General features: G+C 41.7%; 1 protein-coding gene across 3 annotated transcripts in view; it reads left to right on the top strand.

Annotated features, from left to right (window-relative positions):
• Window positions 1-12,093: 12,093 nt before the first annotated feature.
• PIR (pirin) overlaps window positions 12,094-27,526 on the top strand; it is a 30,980-nt gene continuing 15,547 nt past the window's right edge. The window contains exons 1-3 of one of the 3 annotated variants that reach the window (XM_063449178.1): window positions 12,094-12,144; window positions 15,149-15,255; window positions 19,703-19,795. In XM_063449178.1, coding sequence (XP_063305248.1) covers window positions 15,163-15,255; window positions 19,703-19,795 — 186 coding nt within the window. In that variant the 5' untranslated portion in view covers window positions 12,094-12,144; window positions 15,149-15,162. Of the gene's footprint in view, window positions 12,145-12,931; window positions 12,983-15,045; window positions 15,069-15,148; window positions 15,256-19,702; window positions 19,796-27,526 lie in introns of those variants that run through there. The other 2 variants (XM_063449172.1, XM_063449186.1) reach the window with 2 other exon arrangements.

Here is a 27,526-nt window from a genome sequence, read left to right as displayed (position 1 = left end):
GTATCAGGTAGGCCTGAACTTTACGGGCAGTTTCCTTATATTGATTGTTGGAGACAGGCCGTAAATGACTCGCCAAAATGGATTCAGACATGCCACGAGGAGCAATGTCGCCTCATGGTGGCTAGGACTTGTTTGTCCACTAGGACTGGTGTTAGGCCCATTTTGGACACGCCCCCTGAGTCCGAGATCCCTTTGCCGCCCCCTTACTTTCCTTTAAGAGGAAGTGACGCGAATGCAGGAAGTCCTGCACCCCTTCCCCCATTGCCCCCATCCACTTCCGCTTCCTCCTCCAGTACAGAATCCACCCCCTCTCGTACTAAATCTCCCCTTCCGGAACCAGAACCAACCCCCATTAGATCTGAATATCCTGATTTGGCGCCACTTCAGACTTCCGGTCAAGCTTCTTCTAGCTCGGCTCGAAGTGTTCTATTTACTAACTTTTCCCAAAACCAAGCTCCCACATCCTCATGCTTTATTACCCCCCGACCGGAACCTCTAACTGACGCCCCTCCACGTAGCCCCATACTAACCCGACAACTGACCGGTACCCAACAATTAAAACATTATCAGATGCCTCTTCATCTGAATCCCGGGTCAGCCTATATCGATGCCGCAGGTCAAATGGCACATGCTGACCCAGTCTTCGTATATGTCCCGTTCACGACTACCGATCTCTTGAATTGGAAGACCCACAATTCCTCGTACACTGAGAAACCACAAGCTATGACCGATCTGTTCACCTCGATAGTTCAGACACATAACCCGACATGGGCTGATTGCCAGCAGTTATTAATGACTTTGTTCAATAATGAGGAAAGGACAAGGATTAATCAAGCGGCCATTAAAGCGCTAGAGGATAGAGCCCGTGCTTTGAATCAAGCCAATCCAGCAGCATGGGCCGCAACACATTATCCTAACACCGATGCCGACTGGAATGTAAATGGTGCAGATATGGTTCAACTCAGAGCCTATAGAGACGCTATAATTGCTGGCATGAAAGCCGGAGGGAAGAAAGCCATTAATATGTCGAAGACAGTTGAGGTGATTCAGAAAAGTGATGAAGCGCCCAGTGTCTTTTATGACCGATTATTGGAGGCATACCGCTTGTATACCCCCTTTAATCCGGAAGACGCAGATAATTCCCGAATGGTGAACTCCGCCTTTGTCAGCCAAGCTTACGGAGATATTAAGCGCAAGCTACAGAAGTTAGAAGGGTTTGCAGGTATGTCTATCACCCAACTAATGGAGGTAGCGAATAAAGTGTATATGAATAGGGAAACAGAAAGTAAGAAAGAGGAAGAGCGCAAGATGCGGAAAAAGGCTGATATGCTATCGGTAGCGATCGCAGGCGTAGATAGACGGGGCCCAGATAGAGGCGATAGTAGAAGGAATAGGGAGCCTTTGAGTAGGAATCAGTGCGCGTATTGCAAGGAAGAAGGGCATTGGAGGAACGAGTGTCCACAAAGAGAGCAGTACGAGAGAGACCAACCCAGGGCAGGTTACGGAAACTTTAGAGGCAGAGCGAGAGGTAGAGGAGGCCCCGGAGGGAGTAATGGTAATAGAGGGAGCAATGGGAACAGAGGAAGTGTTAGGGAAGATAGGTATTTTCCAGCAGCGCAAAGGTCCCGCGATAGAGAAGGTAGGGACTTTGTAGGATTGGCTGACACGGTCATGGAGGACTATTGATACCGACCGGGCTCCATCCCCCTTGGTCGAGCGGAGCCTATGGTCGATGTATCAATAGGGGGAAAAAGAAGTGCGTTCATGATCGACACTGGTGCTGAACATTCGGTGGTGACTAATCTAGTTGCTCCTCCATCTGGAAGAACTATTACTGTAATAGGAGCAACTGGAAGAAGTGCTGAAAAACCGGTTCTTAAAAGTCGACTCTGTACATTGGGAGGCCACGTAGTAAAACATCAATTCCTTTATATGCCTGAATGTCCAGTCCAATTGCTGGGACGTGATATGCTATCTAAATTACAAGAGCAGATTACGTTCCTACCAAATGGAACAACATCCTTAAAGTTTAATGGACCTTCAGGTATTATGACATTATCCGTACCAAAGGAAGAAGAGTGGCGACTTTATACAGCGTTGACTATCCAAAACCCTAGGAGTGATGAATCCTTATTCAACATACCAGGAGTTTGGGCAGAGAACAACCCACCAGGACTGGCCCGCAATATTCCACCTATTAAAATCGAACTAAAACTTGGGGTTTATCCAGTGAGCCTAAGACAATATCACATCCCGCAGAAGGCTAAGAAGAACATCCAATCTTATCTGGATAAGTTCATACGGTATGGTATCCTAAAATTCTGTACTTCCCCCTGGAACACCCCATTGCTGCCTGTTCAAAAGCCCGGTACAGATGAGTATCGACCTGTGCAGGACTTGAGAGCAGTCAATGATGCGGTTGTTAGTATACATCCAGTTGTACCCAATCCATATAACCTGCTTGCTTTAATTCCGGGCGGGGCTACTTACTCTACAGTCTTAGACCTCAAAGATGCCTTCTTTTGCCTCCGAATTGCCGCAGAAAGTCAATGTATCTTCGCTTTCCAATGGGAAAACGCTGTAACGGGCTCAAAACGCCAAATGACCTGGACAAGACTGCCCCAAGGGTTTAAAAATTCACCTACCCTATTTGGTTCAGCTCTAAGTCAAGATTTATTGGATTTCGAGTCCATCCCAGGAGAGTGTGTATTGTTACAATATGTAGATGTCTTGTTGATAGCAGCAGTTACAAAGGAAATATGTCAGCAAGCAACACACGATCTACTACACATTCTCTGGAAGGCAGGATACAAGGTGTCTAGAAAGAAGGCTCAGTTGTGTTTGCCAACTGTCAAATATCTGGGATTCCATATCTCTGAAGGTCAAAGAATTATGGGGCCAGAGAGAAAAGAAGCTGTGTGCCAAATACCGATACCCAAGAATAGAAGACAAGTGCGAGAATTCTTGGGGGCAGCAGGCTTCTGTAGGATATGGATTCCCAGCTACGCGATACTGGCAAAACCTCTGTATGCAGCTATCAAAGGTACAGAGCACGACCCCTTCTTATGGACTCAAGAACAGCAAACGGCATTTGAAGATGTGAAGAAGGCTTTGATGAGTGCCCCAGCATTAGGTCTACCTGATCACACACGACCATTCTACCTGTATGTACATGAGCAAAGAAGAATGGCTGTGGGAGTATTGACACAGTACTTGGGATCATGGCAAAGACCTGTTGCCTACATGTCTAAGCAACTGGATGCAGTGGCCAGCGGACTTCCACCTTGTCTAAGAGCAGTAGCTGCAGCCGCCCTGCTAGTAGCTGAAGCCGATAAACTCACTCTGGGTCAAGAACTTTATGTACGAGTCCCACATGCAGTACAGACGTTGTTGGATTACAAAGGAAATCATTGGTTTAGTAATAGCCGTATGACCAAGTATCAAGCAATGTTGTGTGAAAACCCAAGAGTGCATTTAGAGACTGTAAACACCTTAAATCCAGCTACCCTTTTGCCACAACCTACTGAAAGTCAACATGATTGTTTGGAAGTAATGGATGAAGTATTTTCAAGTAGACCAGATCTTCGTGATTTTCCCATCCAGAACCCCGATGTTCAATATTACACCGACGGCAGTAGTTATGTGAAAGAAGGGATCCGCTATGCAGGATATGCAGTAACAACAATAGACAAGGTGATAGAAGCTCGGCCACTGGCGAAAGGAACATCAGCACAAAAGGCAGAATTGATGGCACTGACACGAGCATTACAATTGGCTGAAGGTTTAAGAGTGAACATCTACACGGACTCCAAGTATGCGTTTTTAACCACTCATGCCCACGGAGCTTTGTATAAAGAAAGAGGACTATTGAATTCAGAAGGCAAAGAAATCAAGTATGCGGCTGAAATCCTACAACTATTGGAAGCAGTGTGGGAGCCGAAAGAAGTCGGTATCATACATTGTCGAGCGCATCTGAGAGGAGATGGTGATGTAACCAAAGGAAATCGGATGGCAGACAGTACAGCTAAGCGTGCCGCTGAATCGGGAAGACAGGAGTATGTGGGGCATATAGCTGCTCTTATACCAACTCCACTGTCTCAATGGACTCCAGTTTATACAGCTCAAGAAGAGGAGTGGTTAAAGACTGAACCTGGAAAGTATTTGGAGAACAAATGGTATCAGTTAGAAGATGGAAGAATAGTCATTCCAGCATCACTAGCGGTAGAAATTGTCCAAAACTATCACAACGGGACACATTCTGGGAGAGACAGCACAGAAGAATCTCTCAGAAAACATTTCTACATACCAAGATTGTCCAACTTGACTCAGGCCATTGTACGAAGATGTGTAACGTGTGCTAAAAATAATGCAAGGCAAGGACCAGTAAAGCCACCAGGAGTCCAGTTTATGGGGGGACTCCCCATGTCCGATTTACAAATTGACTATACAGTGATGCCTAAATCGGGTGGACATCGTTACCTGCTGGTAATTGTGTGTACCTATTCAGGCTGGGTAGAAGCATGTCCTACTCGTACAGAGAAAGCAGGAGAAGTTGTGAGATTCCTGTTACAAGAAATAATACCCCGATATGGACTACCCTGCTCTATAGGATCGGACAATGGTCCAGCTTTTGTTCATCAGTGCCTACAACAACTGACTCATATGCTTGGTATAAAGTGGAGGCTTCATACGGCATATAGACCCCAGAGTTCTGGTAAGGTAGAGAGAATGAATAGAACTATTAAGAATCAGTTGGCTAAAATGTGTCAGGAAACCCAACTTAAATGGAACGTTCTCCTGCCCATAGCTCTATTGCGAATCCGCAGTACACCTACCAGAAGGATGGGCCTCTCTCCTTTTGAAATCATGTATGGGCGACCACCTCCCGTACTTGGTAACTTAAGGGGGGATTTGAGTCAGTTGGGAGAAGGAATTACCCGGCAGCAGGTTGTAGAGTTGGGTAAGACTATGGAGGAGGTACAGAAATGGGTACAAGATAGATTACCTGTGAATATTTATCCCCCAGTTCATAGTTACCACCCAGGAGACCAAGTGTGGATTAAAGAGTGGAATAATGTACCGTTAGGGCCCAAGTGGAGAGGTCCTTATGTTGTTCTTTTGTCTACCCCTACAGCGATAAAAGTAGCCGAAGTGACTCCGTGGATACATCACTCCAGGGTTAAACCAGCAGCAGTCGATTCTTGGCAAGTTACAGCAGATCCAGAGAATCCCTGCAAGATCCGGTTAAAGCGCACGACTCAGTCGGAGTGACGAGGAACTTTGTGGATTACAAAATTTTATTGTTTCAGAGATTTGGTAAGTGAGTGAGAGGGCCATAATAAAGCCTGTCCGCTCACCGACGTATAGTATATAAGCCAGGAAAAGTCTCGAAGGGACTCCTGTGAAGACGAGCAGAACTCCATTCCCTGCAGCCCTTACATCCTGGAAGCTGAGGTGCCTTCGCACGGACGAAGACTGAGGATGACGACGAAAGATGTGTTCTTAATAATGTTTATTTATGTGTATTTTTATATTCAGGAAGGTAGAGGTACCGACACTCCTAGCTGTGAGGTATGCATTAAGACTACAAGAACAGGTAACCATATTTCCCAAACCCTAATTTGGCATTCACAATACGAGTGTAAAGGAGATGTATCAAGATGTAGATACCTAAATATAGAATATAGTGTGTGCCATTTAGGAGTAGGAGAAACTAAGTGCTTCAGTCCGGAGTATCAACCTCGTACAATTTGGTTGACTCTCAGGAATGGAGATCCTCAGGGGACCCTAATTAATAAGACGGTGTTAGAATCCGTACATTCCTCGGGTGTTCTGCTATTTGATGCGTGTAAGGCGATATCAAGTGGTAGAAAGCCGTGGAATGTATGTGGGGATCTTAGATGGGAGAGGACGTATGGGTCTAACGATAAATATATTTGTCCCAGTAGTAAAAATAAATATGTGAGTCCTAGATGCCCAAATAGAGATTATAACTTTTGCCCATATTGGTCTTGTGTGGGGTGGGCAACTTGGGGACAGACAGTAGACAAGGACATGATTGTGACTAAGTTGCCTACCAGCCCATATTGTAAGTCTATGGAATGCAATCCAGTCCATATACTTATAAATAACCCCGACAAGTTCTTAGATAAATATGGTAATTTATTTGGGTTTCAAATATATGGGACGGGTTTAGATCCTGGGACAGTATTGTTTATAGGGATAGAGACTGATACGGTATCCTCCCAGACTCATCAAGTATACCATTCCTTTTATGAAGAGATGAGCATAGATAATAAGATCCCCCATAATGCTAAAAACCTGTTTATTGATTTAGCCGAAAGTATTGCCGGTAGTCTTAATGTTACCAACTGCTATGTGTGTGGAGGTACTAACATGGGAGACCAATGGCCTTGGGAAGCAAAGGAGGTAATGTCCGGTTCTGAGGCAGTTGACCAATTAATATCTACACAAGCCGATTATCATATGAGTGTTAGAGGTAAATCTGAGTGGAGATTAAAGGTTCCATCATAGGTTATGTTTGCATAGCAAGGAAAGGAATGATGTATAATACTTCTGTAGGAGAATTAACTTGTCTAGGGCAAAAAGCTTATGATGATGATACAAAGAATACAACTTGGTGGTCGGCTTCAAATGTCTCAGAACCATCTAACCCGTTTGCTAGACGCCAATTTAAAGGATGTGTGGTTTGATCTATCCATCACATCTACCTGGAGAGCCCCAGCAAATTTGTACTGGATCTGTGGTAAGAAAGCCTATTCGGAGTTGCCACAGGACTGGGAAGGGGCATGTGTGTTGGGTATGCTCAAACCATCCTTCTTCTTGTTACCTATTGAAACAGGTGAGACTTTAGGTGTTAAAGTGTATGATGTGAATCATAGGAAGAAAAGGGGACCCATAGAGATAGGCGCCTGGGAAGATAATGAATGGCCTCCCCAGCGTATTATAGATTATTATGGGCCAGCCACGTGGGCAGAGGATGGTACCTTTGGTTATAGAACCCCTATTTATATGCTCAACCGTATTATAAGATTACAGGCGGTGGTTGAGATTATTACTAACGAGACATCACAAGCGCTCAATCTTCTAGCGAAGCATAATACCAGGATGAGGACAGCAGTATACCAAAATAGATTAGCCTTGGATTACCTTTTGGCAGTAGAGGGAGGTGTATGTGGGAAGTTTAACCTGAGCAATTGCTGTCTTCAAATAGATGACGAAGGGCAAGCAATAGCTGAGCTTACTAGCCATATGGTTAAACTAGCGCATGTGCCTACTCAGGTATGGAAAGGGTATAATCCAAGCAGTTGGTTTGGTAGCTGGTATGAGTGGTTTGGAGGGCTTAAGGCAGTGGTAGGTGGAGTCCTACTGATTTTAATGTTGTGTCTACTCCTGCCGTGTCTTATACCCTTAGTAGTTAGGTCTGTGCAAAGCCTGATAGAAAATATAGCAGAGAGGAAGGCTGCTGCACAGATAATGGCAATTTATAAATATAAGGCTCTAGATCAGGGAGAACCAATGCAGGAAGATGAGTGTTGAAGATTCACATCATAAGATAAGTCTGGTCTGGTTCAAGGTAACTTGCGGTGTATGCAAACTAAGGTTAAGTGATGCCTCAAGTAATTGTGAAATATTAAGAGGCATCAAAGGGGGGAATGTGGTGGAATCTCGGTAAAAATAAATTTAGTAGGCCGAGATTACCACGTGGCATGTGTACGTGCATATGCTGACGTATCGATCAGTTGGTTGCACGAGGCAAGATACGATCAGTAGTGTACGGAGCATGTGCAAGAATACAGGATGTAGTATTCCCCTCCTCCATTGTGCTGGACAGGCCATGCGGTCAAGCAGGAAGTTAATTCTTATTTGTATTGATTGGTCAAGAGAATGTGCGGGTGGAGCTTAATATGGGAGGAGTTATGTGCCTATATAAGGAGCCTGCACTATTGTCCGGGACTCAGAACTTGCTGTATTTTGGTGACATTAGTCCCTCTGAGTCCCGATCGGTGATCCAATAAAGAATCTCTTCCTTCCTGAAGAAACCTGTGTCCATCTCTCTGTGCTTGGCTTCCGTCAGTTTCTCCGGTATCACAATGTTGACAGATTTTATTAGTTTTTAAAAACACCTAATCTAGGCAAAAAAATAATGGGGATTTAGTTACATTATATGATCATACATTGCATAAGCCTGCCACAACGTCAATGTACCCCATCTTTGGCAGGTCCTACTCTCACAGTCTAATGTCTGCTCTTATGAGATTAACCCACTTACTTGGAAAAAAATTCCATCTGAGGCTCTCTGCAGTACAAGGCTAAATAGGGACCTGAGATGAGGCACCTGTAACAGGGAGGGGTGCAAAACGAAGGAGTTGGCTAGACTCCTAAATATATATATATATATATATATATGAAACATGGGGGATGGTTGCACTCTGTCAACATTGAAGTTGCTGTTTAGTAGATAAGAGAGTGCGCTGGATCTTGTGTAGAGTCTCCATAATGCCCACATTTGGAAATTGTATTAATTTACAAAGTCATCTATGTAAGGTGCTCAAATACCCCAAAATGCATCATAGACCTATCTTCAAACAGCCACTTAGACAGATAATTTTTTACATTTTGTATTTTCCCAAACAACGTGACAAGTGTATGGGTAGTCTGTACCATAATTTAGTAATTTTAATACACCATCACACATCACATTTATAAAATAAACTGCTAAATTGCCATATGCATCTGGAAAAGGGTCGGACCAGCCCGAAAAAGGGACTGGGACACTGCAGACATGCCTACATCCTGGTCCGTGTTCACACTCTGTACATGGAGTTGGGGGGCAGATGTCAGGCAGATGTTTAAAACACATCTGCCGTTTCAGTGATGCTAACCCCTTGGATCAAAACTTGACTGCAAGCTACCTAAAAGCTTTAGTCTAAGCACCAAGAGCACTTTGCATCATTGATGTTTATATCACTCTAAGTTAACCCTCCTTTTCTGATTCCCATTTGAGAGTTGTCAATCAGGAATCCTGGAACACTTATTTTAGAGAATAGAATTAAAGGGACACCCCAGGCACCCAGACCGCTTCTGCCCATTGGAATGGTCTGGGTGCCAACTCCCACTACCATTAACCCTGCAAGTGTAATTATTGCAGTTTTCATAAACTGCAATAATTACATTGCAGGGTTAACTCCTCCTCTAGTGGCTGTCTACTAGACAACCACTAGAGGGCACTTCCGGGATTCTAGCACAGGTTTTTCTGTGCTAGAGCGTCGCTGGACGCTGTGTGAGGACCTCCAGCGTCGCTAAAATCCCCATAGGAAAGCATTGAAAAGCATTTTCAATGCTTTCCTATGGAGAGGTCTAATGCGCCTGCGCGGCATTGCCGCGCATGCGCATTATTTCTCCCCCGCCGGCGGGCGTGATCAGTCTCCCCGGCTGGCTGACGTGATGAAGGGGAGGAGTGTGAGCGGAGGAAGAAGCAGCGACCTGGGACATTTTGCTGCCTCTGGTAAGTCACTGAAGGGGTTTTGACCGGGGATGGGAGGTAGGAGGGAGAGGGGACCTGCAGTGCCAGGAAAACAAATGACGAAGTTAGTGCAAATGACGAAGTTAGTGCTAAAATGTCTGATTTTTTTAAAATTTCTTCGGATCAACTATAGTCACTGCTCGGCTACTTCAGCCTTGGTGTTAGGCGGTATGATTTGATTTGCCATAATCTAGAGTTTAGTTATTAACCTGGTTAATTTCAGGTTGCCAGAGTCAATTGTTTTCCTAAAGTGCATATTCCAAGACAGTAATATAAACACTGCCTTTTCTATGCAAAGACTGTGTTTACTTTAAAAACAGGAAATATAGACACAGGGCATGATATAGACACCAAAACTACATTAAGCTGTTGTTCTTGTAGCGACTATTGCGTCCCTTTAAAATATTTTTCTTGATAAGCGTAAGCATTAAAATTTTAATTTCCACCTGTCGTTTAATTAAAACTAACAGGGTTATTCACGAAAGTGAGAATTTCTGAGAAATATATTAGTTTTCCTGGCACTGCAGGACCCTCTAGTGCCCCTCTACCTCCCACCCCAATCCCAAGTTGCTGAATGGGTTAAAACCCAGCGTCCCTCGGCGCTGTGTCAGGCTCCGCCTACGCTCCTCCCCCGCCGATGTCAGCTGGCGGTGGAGACCTAATGCGCATGCGCGGTCATCGGTGGGGGAGACCTAATGCGCATGCGCATTAGACTTCCCCATAGGAAAGCATTGTACAATGCGTACCTATGGGGATTTCGGCGACGCTGAAAGTCCTCACATAGCGTGATGATGTCCAGCGTCGTTTTAAAACACTTTTCGTGTTTTAGGAACATGCCACTAGAGGAGGAGTTAACCCTGCAATGTAAATATTGCAGTTTATGAAAACAATGCAATAATTACACTTGCAGGGTTAAGGGTAGTGGGAGTTGGCACCCACACCAATGGGGAGAAGTGGTCTGGGTGCCTGGAGTATCCCTTTAAGTGGATTTTTTTTTTTTCTTTTTACATTTTTCTTTCATTCGATCATTGATTTCTTGTTCATGAGACATGATTACAGACACAGGGATATATATAATAGGGGACATGGGTTTTTCATGTTCACAATTGTTTGATAATATTGTTGACATGTATATTCTGTATTACAATGTTATTTATAATCATGTATGTGTTACATATTCATTGATTGTTAGTAAATAATTGAAAATTCTTTCAGTAACTTATATCTGAAAAGAATTGACTTGGAGAGTTATTTTTTTCCTATTTCAGTTATTTTGTGGAAATACTAGCTGTGCCATAGACAGTGGCGTACACACAACCCATGGGGCCCCGGTGCGAAAACTGATCCGTGGGCCCCCCCGCGCGCTTACTCTGTGCGGACAGGGCTGCAACCTGTGTGACCGCGGTATGTACGCCAGTGCATGCATAAACACATACACTTAAAGGACCACTACAGACACCCAGATCACATCAGCTCAATGAAGTGGTCTGGGTGCCAGGTCTCTAGTTTTAACCCTGCAGCTGAAAACATAGCCGTTTCAGAGAAACGGCTATGTTTCACTGAGGGTTAATCCAGCCTCTAGCGGCTGTCTCATTGACAGCCGCTAGAGGATTTTCTGCGATTCTCACTGTGAAAATCACAGTGAGAAGACGCTGAACGTCCATAGGAAAGCATTGAATAAGAGAGATTCCCAGCGCCAAGGGAGCCCGGCGCTGGAGAAAGGTAAGTGCTTAAGACACACACACTCTCATGAACAGACGCACACATTTACTGACAGACACACACTCAGTGACAGACATACATACACACTCACTAACAGATGCACACAAACATACTCAGTAACAGACACACACACTAACACACACTCTAACACACACACATTAACATACACTCACACACTCACTCTAAGACTAACACTAACACACACACAATCTAACACTAACACACACTCACACTCACATACACTCACACACTATAACACACTCACACACTCACACTATAACACACTCTAACACACTCACACACTCTAACACGTCATCTTCCGGCTCCGGTATCAGTGCGGTGCGCGAGGGAGCTGAAGAGGAAGCACCTAGGAGACAGTGCTCCCTCGCGCGCCCGCAGGACCGGCCAGCCGGGTGACAGCAGGGCCAGCCTCGGGGGGCCCTGAGGTGGCCGGCTCTTGGGCCCCCCAGGAGAAGAGGCTAAGAGTGACATACATACCGGGGTCGCAGGGCGGCCGGGCCCCCTGGTGGGCCGGGCCCGGTCGCAGCCGCGACCCTGGTATGTACGCCACTGGCCATAGACATGCCTCTCCCATTGAAGGCTGTAATGGGTCAGTCTGTAGTCACACTGTCACACTCCGCCACTGCATAGAACGCGCTATAGGAAAATTAACTAATTCTGCCCAATGGCCGCAGCCCCACCCATAACTAGTCGTCATAGTAACCGCTGATCTCTCCGTGCTGCTATCGCATTGGATGGGCGCGGCCTCTGACATTCGATGGGCGTGGTGTAGAACACGGGAAGTACAGTCGGATTGTTTTGATCTGTCCACGTGTTCCAGACATCTTCCACAGTGGGCGTGGCCTGACTGACAGGTATGGAGACAGTGTTTGGGATATGATGTGGGAATGGTGGGGAGGGGGTGTTACTCATGTTTCATCACATAACCCCCCCACCCCATAGTGATTATAGATAAAGGGACAATGTGAGCAGCTTTAGAGTCAAACTCCCTGCTATCAATGTACTGTCTCTTTAAAAGGGGGTCAGTGATGGCATTATTTTACTTGTACAAACACATAGATGAATGAAATCCAGATATAGTCCAGCACAGAGTCAGCTCAGTATCTGCAAAATTAGCATAACTAAGAGGATTGTATTTGTATCCCACTGAAGTCAGTGCTTTATATTTTGTGGTAATCCAGTACAAACCCTATTGCTCAAATCCCCTATTGAATTAGTGCTGCTGTATGAAGGGCTGGGGGTACAGTAGGGTTAATGTGTGGGGTTATCTCATGTATTTTTAGGATTATCCATGTATATCAGTGTTTACACAGATTTCATTTGACTGCCCTGACCTAAAATGCTCTTCCCTGACTGAATGGCTGGAGTATGTGTATTGTATTACACCCAGATTGTAATGCTGCCTTTTTCTGGAAACCAAACCACCCAAATCTGGCATCTTCCACTGTGACCAAGATCCCCCTAACAATATGAGTAGTCATGCTGACAATCTCCACAGTTTGTAACTATTCTGGGGATTGTTCACAACTATATATCAGATGTATTTATTAAGTGTTTGCTGACACATTTAAGGCTTTATTGCATTTCTGCTGACTCATGGTGAGCATGTTCCACTGGTATTATAAGACTGAAAACATGACAAATACTCAGTCACTTGCCCTGAACTTTCACTAGAAGACACTGAGACTGCAGGTTAGTTACATGAACAATGTTTCACTGACAAATGATAAAAGCTGTTGCGTAATGTGTTTTTCTGATTGTATTTAAACTATGCTTTGCTTATGGATATGTTATCTTTCAAAATACATTTTTTTGTTGTTGCTGAAAGTAAACTAGCCAGCAGCTATAGCTACACTCGCCACCAGTTTAATGGCTGACTGAGTGTCGTGCATTTTGAAACTATCATGTCTACCAGTTGCTGTCAGACCGATAACTACTAGGGGTTTCTGACACCAGCAAAATAGTTCTCTATAAAAAGCATGGATTTTATTTTTCTCATAGAGATTTATTGGATTGCCGGAGTATGGCGATTGTCGCACATACTCCTTGTGTTTTCAGTTTTTCTATGTGAAGCAAACAAACATACAAAATTAAGCTCTTTGCTCATGGGCGGCAGCAATGACTTAAGTACACAGCAACCCCATTTGTTATTTTTGTGAAGCATCTGACTGGACAGAAGTCATCAGGATTGAGGACATAGCAGTATGCAGATTGGGCCGCAGTGAGTATTCTGGCACTGCTCTCGATATAGGTAAGTATTTAAAGGACCACTATAGCTCAATGAAGTGGTCTGGGTGCCAGGTCCCCCAGGTTTTAACGTTGCAGCTGTAAACATAGCAGTTTCAGTTAAACTGCTATGTATACATTGCAGGGTTAATCCAGCCTCTAGTGGCTGTCTTCCTGACAGCCGCTAGTGGCGCTTCCCCGACGCTCAATGCGATAATCGCATTGAGCAGGCAAAACGTCCATAGGAAAGCATTGAGAAATACTTTCCTATGGGCGTTTTTAATGAGAGCCGCGCATGCGCATTCGGTTCCACTCGGGAGCTAACGTCGTAGGGGGAGGAGAGGTCACCAGCGCTGAGGGAGCCCGGCGCTAGATAAAGGTAAGTGGCTAATGGGGTTTTGACCCCTTCATCCCAGCGGGAAAAGGGGGCCCTGAAGGTGGGGGAGACCTAAGGATTATATAGTGTCAGGAAAACAAGTTTGTTTTCCTGTCACTGTAGTGGTCCTTTAATTAGCTTGTTCCTTTAATAGGGACTGCCATTTCCTGAGATTTCTAATATTATGTTACTTTATCCCATATATTTAACAAATATGTATTTGTGAGGTGCAAAAATTAAAATGTACAAATCCATACCTTGAAAAAAGGGGAATTAGGGCACACCCGGAACATGCATTCCAAGTTGTGGGGCTGCCATAGTGACCAGAATTTATACAAAATACCGGTTAGGGAATAGTGCGCGCACACACACACACACACAAATAGTTTTACATTTTACAAGGCTACTAAAATTACCTATCTTTGCAAACATTGATTTACATATTATGGCCATTTTGTGTTAAGCTGTCCACGAACTAGTGGTGGGCTTAACACAATATGGTCATATGGTGTAACTGAATCATCATATTTGTTTGCTAAGACAGGTGATGTTAAGTAGTCTTCTAAAACTTAAAACTATATATATTTTTTTGTTCACTGTTCCTAAATCCATACCTCTTTATTCTTCAACCTAGCGCTCTCTGTCAGTCTTAGTTTTAAGTTTTGTGGGTTTTTTTTTTGTACTTTGCACCTGGGTTTACATATAAATATCAGTTCTGGGGCAAAATTCTAAGAGTGAAGCAATTGGCAGGAATGTTCCATTGGTTTCCATGGTTACCACTATGCTTTTAGAACATTTTCTCAGAATTGCTCTTTTATACGAACCTCTTATTGTTTCAAATTTTTCTCCTTCTTTGAAGCATGTTCCTCTGGTTGGGCCTCGACAGAACTGGAATGTGATGTGATTTCTAAAACGTTAATATAAATTTAAAATAAAACCGCATCTGTGAAAAAAGGTTTATAAACATTATAGGTGATTTTCAGTATCTTTTTCCGGAGAAGTGATTGTTCTCCCTTTAACAGTGTAGGTTAGACAACATTGGCTGAGAGAGCTCTGGCTTTTTGACAACATTTTTCCAATTGTGTGTTTTGTACATTTTCCATTTAGTTACATAAACAAGCACAGCGTCCCATATCCTGCCTGGTGTTTTGTGGACTTGCTGTTTGCCGTTTGAAAGTAATATTTTTGTAACTGCATAGATACTACACTGTATTATTGTATAAGAGGTTGTTTTACTCTGTGTGCTATTATTCCAGGAGAAGCTGCAAGAATGACTGTCAGAAAAGTTATAAAAACAGTCCTCAGTGTGGAACAGGCAGAAGGGCGCGGTGCCCGTGTGCGAAGGAGCATTGGCAGATGTGAGGTATGTTGTGTTTAGCAGCTCATATTATAGATTAGCTTTGATTATATGTCTTGGGAAAGTTTCTCAGTCTCACGTGTAAATACTATTAGGGACTTCTGGAAATGCTCTGCTCATAACCTGCTGCAAATTAGTTATGTAATTCTAAAATTGTGGCACACATTGCTAAGAATGGAACTATGCCCAAACAAAGCTAATTTGCTGGTTTGTGAATAACCCCATAATTTTGCAGCTTCATACAGTGGTTTTGGTGCAAAGACAGTGTCCCTGCAATCTCTACACTGTAAGCACTGTATTTTACAAGTACACCTTTGGAAACTGTCACTCACAGAACTGGAGGACGTCACCATTAAAATGTCGAGCATATGCATGCTGGAGATGCACAGCCACTAAGGGGACTATGTGTCACATCTGGTGGGAGTGTAGCAAAGTCCACCCCTTTGGAAACTGGTGGAGGGAAAGGCCTCGGGGATTTGGGGTAACAAAACAACTCTGGGGCTGGAGCTTTGTCTCCTCCTAATTGCTCTAGATAACTTCAATAAAGGAGACTCAATTTTCTTACTCCACAGTATCGTGGCGGCAAATTTTTCCATAGCTAGAGCCTGGAAGTAGTATGAGCCCTCTAAGCAAGCTCTAAGACAACAAATTTCCAATAACTTAGATTATAAAAGCATGGCAAGAAAACATCTCTTAGGGGGTAGCAAGAGATTTGAGCAAAGTGGGATAAGTTTATCCAGAAGGCGAGTCCCCAAACCATACAGAACCTGCATTAGGCAAACACACCCAGCTGTAGATGGAGGGAGGGGGGGCGGGAATAATAGAAATAGATGGGACATAGCAATGGGGACATAGACCAAAAGACATGCCATTGGATCCCCATAGGTGCACAGCCAGTTTACTGGAGCATTTACCACGAGTACCTCACATCAACATTCAACAAAGTTACTGTTTGACCTGTACAAAGCTTCCTACCACAATCCACCTTAATTCAGGGTACACTAATAAAGAGATACCCTCTATATATGGCAAACCATGCTATACAATTGTATCTGCCTTGCTTCTGAAACAATTTCTTGCACTGAACTGACCCTGTAGTATGCAAATGCTTCATGTCACAACTGTGTACTGTTGCATGTCACTCGCAACTATTTATCAATGTATGGAAAAACTGTTCTGCTCTAACATTTTACAACATCTACAAAATAAAAATAGTAAAATTAAAAAGAAATAAATGTCGACCATTGAATGAACAATGCTGTAATCACTCAGTAATCAGTGGAACACAGCATCAGTACATTTGTATACCCGTTTTAAAATGTTGCAGCTGATGTTTAGGGATCCCTGCATTTTGGATTGTGTGAACTATAACTCCCACAAAAGTGATGTAAGCGAATGAATGGGCATTCAGTAAGAAATCAAACCATTCTAAAACAATGAAAGGAAACGGGTGCCAGAGCGCTCCTGGTATCATAACCACTTCAGCGCAATATTTTCTCTAAACAAATTCAAGATCTTGAAATGGGAGGTGTTTGTGTTTTATGCATTGTCAATATAATACATTAAAAATGTAGGTGCTTTTTCGTTTAATGTCTTGATTTATTTAGCTGTGAATTATACGGATCTGGAAGCAGAGTTACAAATTTGGCTTTAGTACAGTAATTAGAGTTTTAATAACTTCAGTAATTAACCCTGTGTATGTGCAGTAGTTTTCTTTGAAACGCTGCACGTATAGAATTTCAAATACTCTGCTGTTGGAGGGGTAACAACAAATCTGGCAACGTCAACTAGAGTTCCGGCCCGGGCTGGCTAATTTCAATTCTGGGGAACATCAAAATGCAATATTCTTAGTTAGTCTGCTGTTTAGGGACTGGTAGAGTAATAAGACCGCTATTAATTTGTGAGCGAGATTGAGTGCCTATATTTTTCTTTTTACTAAGCCTTTTTAGAACATTGGCAACTGGCTCACGGTGAGGTATGCAGTATCACTTCTTAAATTAATTTATACAGTCCATGTCAAGTACAAGTGGGTGATGCATCATTCTTTAGTGGACATGAGTGCACAATGAGTCAAAAGTCAAAAGTCAGAAGCCATCATAAATGCTTAATGAAGCTCCCTGTGTAGTCTACAATATTTTGCAGTTAGCTAAAATTAAAAAAAAAATTATGTTCGAGAACATAGTGCCAGTTGTCCAAAGCCTACAATGCTTTTACTGGGCAGGATGGATTTGAGATATTACAGGTGTATTAGAGAAATTGATAGGGGTATATTTTTGTTGTTATAAAGTACGGTATCTAATATTTCAAAATGCAAAAAGTACAACGATGGTAATTCACTGTGTCAAGCAACTAAAATAAGACGGAGGTATGACAAAATCTGTGCATCCGCACAAATAACTGCTTAAAGCTACTATTCTCACCAGCTCATATTTTTAGTTAATATTCTGCTACATTATAAATGTTTTGGATTGTTTGTGATGATTTATTACTTTGCTATTTTTCAATTTCTATTCCTGGGTTCTTACCAAGAGCCTGGCTATTCAATTTGAAGGTTTTGATTAACAGTTTATTAAACAAATACCAACTTATATAGCAGTTGGTATACAAACTGATAAAGGAGAACAATTCAAAATCACAGTTTGATATGTATATGGGGAGGGGGAATTACATGTATATGATATATCATTTATTAGTGATCAATGATGGACTAACCCTAGCACTCATGATTCCGCTATATTAACAATTTAGAATACTGCAAAATGTTATGAAAGTAACATTTTGAAAAAAATATGTATTAGGCTTCCAAATGTGTTTGTTTGTCTCTTTGCATATTTGCCTACTAACTAACAAAGACTATATGTAGAGAATCCCGTGAGATCAGTCTGTTATTTCCACAAACCCTTTATTATTGTTAATTTTTTTGTATGTGTTTTTGGGTTTGGTGCTAGAGGTAGGGGGTTTAAGAAATCCTCCGTACAGCTACTGAAGGAAGTAACTAGGTTTTTTGATAACTGGAAAATTATTACAATGAAAAATTATTTTATAGATATTATGTATGTAATAAATCTGAGTTTTTAGATTGCATGATACGCCTGTGCACGTTCAGTATTAGAATCACATTTGTTTTCTGATTTGGTTACTGTGTTTTGGGTGTGACCTAGTACTCTGGCATTTGAGAAGGCCCTCCCTTTCTGTCCTAGCATAACCTCATGTGTTGCACGAGGGTTTTCTTTTACTAAGCAGCTGGCTTTGCCTGAACATGAATAGTTTGCAATGCGCTATTCACAAACTTACAATTCAGTACCCAGGGGCATGGCTATTCAGGGTGAATTCAAAGTAAGATGTAAATATTTGGGCAAAATAGCCAAATTGGAACACGTTTCCAAGTTCATAGTTTTCTGTTTGGCTGCTTTGACCTAACATTTTAGATTTACTGTGAATTCACTATAAATTGCCAATAAACTCACACTTCAGTAAAAATCCCTGTTGGGGGTTTATTGACTGAAATCTAAATTGCAAAATGTAGTTACAAAAAGTGACAGCTTAAAGGGACACGATAATTACTCAGACCACTTAATCTCAATGACGTGGTCTGGTTGCTGAAGCCCAGTCCTTTTAACCCTGCAATGTAATACAGTTCAGTTTTTAAATAAACTGCAATGTCTACATTTCAGGGTTAAATCCACCTGTCTTCCTTACAGTCACTAGAGGTGCTTCTGCTGCACTGCCCAAATAAAACTTGGTCACGTGACGCGGAAACCCATTGCCCGATGAATAGTATTGGATTAGACCATCTCGAAAAAGGCCATGCTTTCATGATAACGTTGAAAGGGGTGGCGAGGTAAGCAGTGCTAAGGAAGCATGAGCTCTGGAAAAAGACAAGTAAAACTTAAAAATTTCTGCAAATGGCTGGGGGTTGGACTACTATGGAGGGACCAGGACCCTTATAGTGTTAGGAATGCAGGTTTGTAATTCTAACTGTTCCTTTAATTATATTAGCCTTTTATTGTCCATTTTATTTCTAAATCACTATAACTCTGTCTAGTGCAAAAATCACACTGAAAAAAATTATATGTAGATGTGAGCAATCCCGCACGTGTTTAAAAATGTGAAGTAAAACTTTTCACGTTAAATCATTGGCCTTTTGCCGAAAACAGCAATGTTTACTTTGAAGGGTTAAACACACCTCCAATGGCTGTTACACTGACAGCCGCTAAAGGTGCTTCCACTGCATGTGCCAAGCAAAACATTGAATTAAATATTTTCTATGGGGAAACTCAGAGGCAGCGACCCGGCCTCACATGCACATCAGGTCCCCAATGTTTCTCTATGAGAAGCATTGGATTGGGCCATGCCGGAGCAGGCCAGAGGAAGGAGCTAAAGAGGGCATGAACTGTAAATTTCCATGTTCTGTATTTTGTTATGCAAATTATATGTTTAATTCTGGTTTTAGTTGACAAATTTGGATCCATTTTTGATGCTGGATGAATTTAAAGGTGGCAGGCCTGCTGGATTCCCAGACCACCCTCACAGAGGATTCGAAACGGTAAGAATCGTGTTGCTTTGAAAAGTGCAATAATATGTGCATAAATTCATTCCGTCAATCTGTTTCAGCATGCTACAGTCTCACCTTCACACCTCCATGTACACATTTAAGAAATTTTTTTTTTCCTTGATGTCCCGCTTCTTTTTAATTCAGGAAAATGTTCCCAGCAAGCGCAGCACAAGCACACCATTAGATGTGCGCACACTGCTCAGATTGCTCTCAGAGCAATGCATCCATGGGCAGAGCAATTCAGAAGCCCTTAGTGGGGCTGGTCAGGTCTGTTGTAAGACAGCCCACTGTGCATGCACCCCACTCTCACCCACCCTCTTTTCAGGAAACCCACATCCTTCTTGGGCGTATCTACCCCTTTTCACTTCACAATCTGCCCATGCTCTTGGGCTTGTACCAAGTTCATACCATCCCAGTGTTGGGAGGCAACAGAAAATAACCCTTGAGTACTATTTTTGTATCCCGGCTTTGGGGGTGGGTCAGTATAACAGAGGACTGGGTATTTAGGACAGTGATGGTCCACAGCAGTGCTCTGGGGACACCTTTTTGTGGTCAAGAGAGAGTACCCTTAGAGCTTGTGGCCATTCATGTTGCATCACAGTAACAGAAATAAAAATGGGCTCAAAGTGGTTAGCCAATATCAGAAATAAATGTGGACCCAAGTGGCCTGACTAGTTCAGGAAGGCTTCGTGATGCCTTGCAATCAGCTAAATGTCAAAAATGTAAATAAGATTCATAAAAGTGGAGGTGATCTGGCTCTTTACTAGAAAAGATTAAGGGCTTAAGCCCCTATATAGCTTGCCGCTATCAGTGCCAGTGTCAAGAGTAAAATAATGCCTTACAAAGATAAACAGTGGTGTGCCATACCTCCTAAGTGTTCCGATTTTTAGAAAAAAATCTCCATGCCCAATTGTAATAATTCCGTATTCTTGGTGTATCTGAGTTCATACCAGAGCTTCATAGCAATAATACTCCCAGTAATGTCTTTTAATTACAATAGAAGTGTTTAGAAATCCGTTTGTGTAAATAAGATACATTGATCTTATATTAAATTAAATTTTTGGTTGCACAAATTGTTATTAGTAAGTTACCTAAAAGTCTTATTGCAGCCCTGCAACCACACTCCCACTCATAACCCTAAAATTAGTGCTCTTCTTTCTCTATTTGGAATGTTGGGAGGTATTCAGTATCTCTCGGCTTGTGGTATAATCATACATTTTTTGTTATGTTTTCATTTAAAAGCTTTATTAAAAAATTATGTTCTTGGCATTTCACATTCATCTCCACCAAATTATATGTTGTTGCATAACAACCAATTATAGTGTTTTTTTTTCTTGAGCAGATTTAGGCTTGGTATAATCTTTTTAATTACTATGCTCTAAGGGTGTACTACAAGCATGTCAAACTCAAAGCCTAACACTGGCCAAATAAACAAAGTTTAAGTTTACGTGGGCCAAATAACAGAGTTTGACCTAGACCATTGTAAAGCGCTACGGAATCTGTTGGCGCTATATAAATTGCAATAATAATAATAAAATAGACCAACACAAACTAAAAATACTTAATCTCATTCTCATACAAACAATATGTAATCCTGGATAAAATGTTTCACTTCATGTTACTTACTATGCCCCCACTCTAATACACAGCTTCCTGTGCCCCTCCCCCAATCGAATACACTGCCCCTGCACTCTAATATACTGCCCCACCTCCCTCCCCCCAATCTAGTTCACTGCCCTCTCTCCCTCCCCCCAATTTAATACACTGCTCCCCTCCAACCACCACAAATACAATGCCCCACCCTCCCCCCCCCCAATTTGGTACACTGCTCCCCCCTTCCACCACTCTAATACACAGCAGCCCCCCAATTTAATACACTACAGGGAGGATCCCCCAAGCACCTCTTCCCTTACCTGAAGCCGTTTTCCAGTCTAGCCCTCCACGATCTTCTGTGCTTAAGCAGGCCACACAATAATCTGGCACAGCGAGCAGCAGGGAAGGGGGAGCGGCTGGCCTGCTCTGCACGCAGTCAGACATTCTAAACACTCCGCCGCCAGATATGATTCTATACACTGTATGCGCATATCCGGTGGCCGACATGGAAGAATGTTTTTGCCCTCTTGCGGCCGTCGCAGGAGCATGTGATCGTCCGCAGCCTGCAGGAAGGCCACAACACAAAGAGGCCCCAGGGCAGGCGGCCTACCTCGAAATTTCTCGGTGGGCCGCAAAGATACTTGTTGTACTGACAAAATTCCCCTTAATCCTACTGTATGTCTTCTTATAAACATATACAATTGGTTTTAGTTCCATGTAATTACAGCTTGCCCTTAAACTGCCATTTTGAAAATGTTGTTCTTGCTTCCAGTTTTACTTTCTTGTCTAAAAAAATTACTTTATTGTGCACAACTACCTAATTGCTTTTTTTTTTATTGTTTTTTATTATTATTAATAAAGGTACACTGAACCTGTTAATGATCTTTTCATATCCATCAGGCTATCTCTGTACTGTTTCACCTGATTGCAGTCAATTCAAGCTTTGCCATTGATCCTGTGTGATCCTGTATAGAACAAAAATCTCCTTTGACAGACTCATAGGCAGTCCACTCACTTCCAGACTACTAAGTGCTATATATGCCAGCAGCTTTTCTAGCCTTGTTCTAACAGTAGGAAGTGCCCACAGAAATGTGCAATAAGCGTTGATTTGCAGATTTTAGTTGGGTATTTTGGAGCCATTGAAGTGTTTTGATTACTCGATGCCTGCCAAAAATACTATAACACCTGCAGCATCTTGAAGTGGTTATAACGCTTAGGAGCTGTGCATGCTATCCCCCAGTTTTGTGATCAACCTTTTTTTAGGTTCTGAAAACCTGAAAGTCCTTCTGGATCCCATGCCCATATTTACAAACTTTGGGAGGCATGGAATGGGAGAGGTGGGTGAGCATTCAAGTGTCCCCAGTGACGCAACTTGTGTCACTGATAACACCCATAATGGGTGGGTCCAGCATCAAGCACACAGACCCCCCTGGCCGTTCCCTAACCTACAAAACCACACAGAGAGCACTGCTTAAGTGCCCACAGCACAGTGTGAGCGTATTCTCTCTCTCTCTCTCTCTCTCTCTCTTTTTTTTTTTTTTTCCTTTTTTTTTTTAATTTGTATTTTGTGTTAATATTCTTATAAAGCTTTTCCATAATATGAGAAAATTAAACATATGCTTGGAGACAAAATAACTGGATATAACAACAAAAACTACATGTGGCATGTCATTATCGGACTGTATTCCCTTTTCAGATATAGAGCACACCCCTGTTGTATTTGGATAGAGCTAAGCTTTTCATTATCAGTTAGCTAATATATGTTGAATTTGGTTCTGGCACCTGGCCCGTGCGTTACCCAGTTTGCTGCCTCCTTTAGCATACAGTACATATGTTATCATTTTGACTTTATGATTTTTATATAATATATGTGAAATTCTAAAAAGTGATACTTGAATAATTAAATGTGGGGGGATACACAGACCCTGCTAGTGTAGATGATGTTGAGGAGGACATTTTTTCTCAATCTTCTGCTGCCCTCTGCTGGATTCCACTGTAAAAAGGTTAAAATATGAAATCCTATCAAACAAAGTGCTTAAACCAGCCTGATAGGTGCACAGAAGATTTTCCTTGGTAATAGCTAAACGTTGTTTGGGAAGCTAAGCTTGGATAACCTACTAATCTGTTTTGTGCAATTCCTATTTGAGTGGTCCTGTTTTGCAGATTCAGCAAAACTTTCTACACATTGTCAAACTTTGTTGTTAAAAAAAAAAAAATTACCTATAGTGCGAAATGGCTAGCGTTACCCACCCTTTAAATGAACTAGCCTGATGATTTTGAAATAAAATAAATCAATATCAACTGATATCTATATACACACACACAACTTTAGCAAAGCAAATTCTTATGAGCTTGCAAATAATTTTTGGCAGTTAGTAAATAGCTCCCTAACTTTGTACCCTTATGTGGTTGATAGAACAGTAGGAAACCACGCAATAATATCCGCCCTCCTGTAAATTAACCCAGTCACAAATTCACGTAACATTGAACAACAGGAAATCTCACAATCAGAACTTTAGACTTGTGTAGACATCGCAACAAGCAGCACTTACGCTATTGGTAAAATTGCAGCATCAAATACCCTTTGTCAAACCTCTTGAAACTGATTTAGCAAAATCAGAGGGATTCACCTAAATGGAGCAAGCGTTGTTCTAACAGCCGTGTGTTACCTGCTTCTCTGAAAAAATAATTAACTTGCTTCTTTACAAATGCATAACAATAGTTTAACTGAACACTTTAGTACCATTACACCATTTCAATTACTTATGCCTACCATAAGTACCATAACCACTATAGCAGGTTTTTAAATAATTGTTTTATTGTCAAACCGTGAAGGTTGTTTTATCACACAGTACCCAGTATGTGCACCGTTTTGCAACCATTGTTATAAATTAAGTTGTACTTGTAGACAAATGCACCACATATCCATGTCCATTAACTCAGCACTGCGTATAACTAATTATGATACTCTACCCTGCAATGCAATTACAGCATCACAGAATACAGTAGGATTACAGACAGATGTTTTCTTCATCTTTTCCCTGGGTTCATAACCACTTGTTTGGAAGGCTCTTGTACAATGTGAGCCGCGTGCTTATTCCATAGGCCCTATAATCCATATCCAGCAACTTGCTCAACATTTCTAATAGAACAAGGAAGGGCCGAACCCTATAACAGAATAACATGAAATATTCCACTATTTGGACATTTCAGAAGCAGTTATTTTTTTCTATTGGCAAAGAGTCCACACTTGTGATAACTGCTATTAATAATGCTGTGTTCCATATGTTTTAAATAGAAGATCTTGTAATTGTATGGCATTACATGTGTTCCCAAGACACACAAGATTATTTTATGTTAAGCCTTGAAAGCAGGGGCCAAGTCTTAAACAGATACTTATGAAAACTCAGTGGGTTTCCTAACCCTTCCCATCCATTAAGTAAGTGACGTCATCCCACTCTTAACCATTCACTCCACCTCAAACCTTGTGTTAAATTGCCTTAATGTGCATTCTAGGGTGTTCTGTTACCCTCATAATTATGGTCCCATTCACTATTGCCTGGCATAATGTTCAAAGTACAGACTGAGCCAGTCCTTAGAGGAATACTCTCTAAAATGTTGAATATGTATTAATAATGATAGTGTTGCTTTTGGATTACTGCCCCCTTTACATATTAAAGATAAAAATCACCTCTCCCGGTTTCACAATTGCTCCTCCACACTGGCTCATCCTTGGATGTTTTAGCTGTACCTGTGCCTATACAGTTTTTTTCTTTCATTTTGATAATATTTATATTCCTCTATCTTTGATGCTGAGGAAATAAAGAAAGAGTTATGCATAATACTCGCCTCCGTGTCTTTAATAAAATCCTGACTTTACGTCATGTAACTAGTAAAATCTGGGAATTTTAGCCTTCTTGGGCTATTTAGTAATACTTGTTGACGTATTACATTTTATTTTAGAATTGTATATTTTATATTTGAATATATTTGTTACAAAAAATAGAAATGTATCAATTTTTAATAAGTCCTCTCCCCCTCTCCCCATTACTCTTCCTGGTAAATCCATTCTGCTTAAAAGTATTGGTAAATTTGTGACTCCAACTGTCACGATTTGTTCACCGAGCAATAAGTAATTAATTCACTAGAGGGCACTGTTTTATTGTATATACTATCTATATTTTATGTGGTTGCAATTGAATGTACCGTATTTAAATTTGGAACCCTAACGTTACTGCTTCCTTTAGTTTGTGCTATGGAATTTTACATAAATGTGAGAGTTGTAGAATATTAAAATAAGGCTGTTTAATGCTAGCATGACTTTTCTCTCTTTTTTTTTTTTGTGCCTTACATGTTAGTGACATTATAGATCTTTTATAGATTCATGTTATTTCTTTTTTGCCGAAGTGAGTAATTATCATTTGATATTTTAAAAAAAAATATTTATATAAATATTACCAGTAATATTTTTATACAGAAGAAATTACATTGGGTTTTAGTTAGAGACCTCAGTATAATGGTGTCATTTCTGAGGAGTCTACTGAAAATTCCAGCTCAGACAGTTTTTTTTTGTTTTTTTTTAATTTGTTAATGGTCCGCTGAGGTTCTGTCTCAAGTTAATAAAAATGTTGATATATTCTGCAGATGTTTGGACACAATATTATGTAATATATTTCAAATTTAGACTTTGTGTGCCCCAGATAATTACACTATATTTTGAAAACCTTGTAAATTTATAAAAAATCACCAGCACGTGCAGTCTTTAGTAAAAGTTGTGGAGGTTTATTGCAGTCTCCGAGATTCCTTTTACCTGGTACTTCATACCTGGTAATCGAGTTAGTGAACAGAATCCATCAGGATTGTATTGGCATTATCTGCATGCAGATTTATATCATGGCCTGGTTGAGACCTCTAGACTATACGATAATAGCAATACTGTAGTCAAGATCTCGATGGTGGGACGGTACAAAGCAATAACTTATTTAAGGAATAGACCGTTCCATCCAACTTGTAATTACAAAAAGAACAAACCAATGGTGCACGGAGGAGAGGTACAAAGTGAGTTAGATACTTACATGTTTTGCTCCTCAGAGAACCTCTGCTATGCCAGCCCTCCCTGCCTCCCTATGTTATATTTTCACAACTGCTTCTTCCCCTCCCCTTGTCCATCTCCTACCCTCTTTGTAGCCCTCTGTCCTTCCCTCTACTCTGCGCTTGGATTGGGAGGTGAGCAGGCTGTGGTGGCGAGATGAGCTGACACTCAGCTCATCTTACTGCTCAAAAATGCAGACACGCATGTATGCGCAATGTAGCATTCAGTGCTTCTGGCAGAGAAATATTGGCTTCATTGGAGAAACTATCAGAAGAAGCTGATTGGAGAGTTGTGGCACTCGCCACGCATGTGCCCAAGGTCCAACAGTGCTCTTCTGTGAGAAGCATTTGTCTGGATCATGGCTAGGCATCTGTTTACACAACGTGACGTCGGAAAAGGCATGAAAACGTTCTTGGACAATTTGGCCCAGTACTGGATTCAGTGTAATGTTTTTGGCTTATTTTAAATGGGAATAAGATTATTATTATTATTATTATTATTATTGCCATTTATATAGTGCCAACAGATTCCGTAGCACTTTACAATATTATAACAGACCAAAAAAGAAAACAAGTCCTGCGCATCCAGTATAGGTGTGCACACCCAGATGCTACCACAATTTATTTGAGGACAAAGTTAAAGCAGCAGCCCCTTCTCAATGCTCGAGCATTGAGAAATGGCTGCTGCTCGAAACGTTTGCTGCTTTAACTTCTCTGAAACTGCTATGTTTTCAGCTGCAGGTTAAAATTAGAGGGACCTGGCACTCAGATCACTTCATTGAGCTGAAGTGGTCTGGGTGCCTATAGTGGTCCTTTAAGAAAGAGCCAGTCATTTGGATTGCACGCACAGTCTCCTTGCAGGGGCACTCACACCCCTGCACGCAAGAGAAGATGCTTATTACATTCGTTGCCAGCATGTACTGTGTAGACAGATGTTTTTGTTTTTTTAAGCACAGAACTGACATTCGCTAATCCAGAACAGAGTTCCAACCTATCTAGGCCATATGTGGCGAAGGTTTAACTACATTCTGGCACAAA

Source organism: Pelobates fuscus, chromosome 1 (assembly GCF_036172605.1).
Source record: "Pelobates fuscus isolate aPelFus1 chromosome 1, aPelFus1.pri, whole genome shotgun sequence".
NCBI lineage: Eukaryota > Metazoa > Chordata > Amphibia > Anura > Pelobatidae > Pelobates > Pelobates fuscus.
This window is presented reverse-complemented; position numbering and strand designations above follow the sequence as displayed.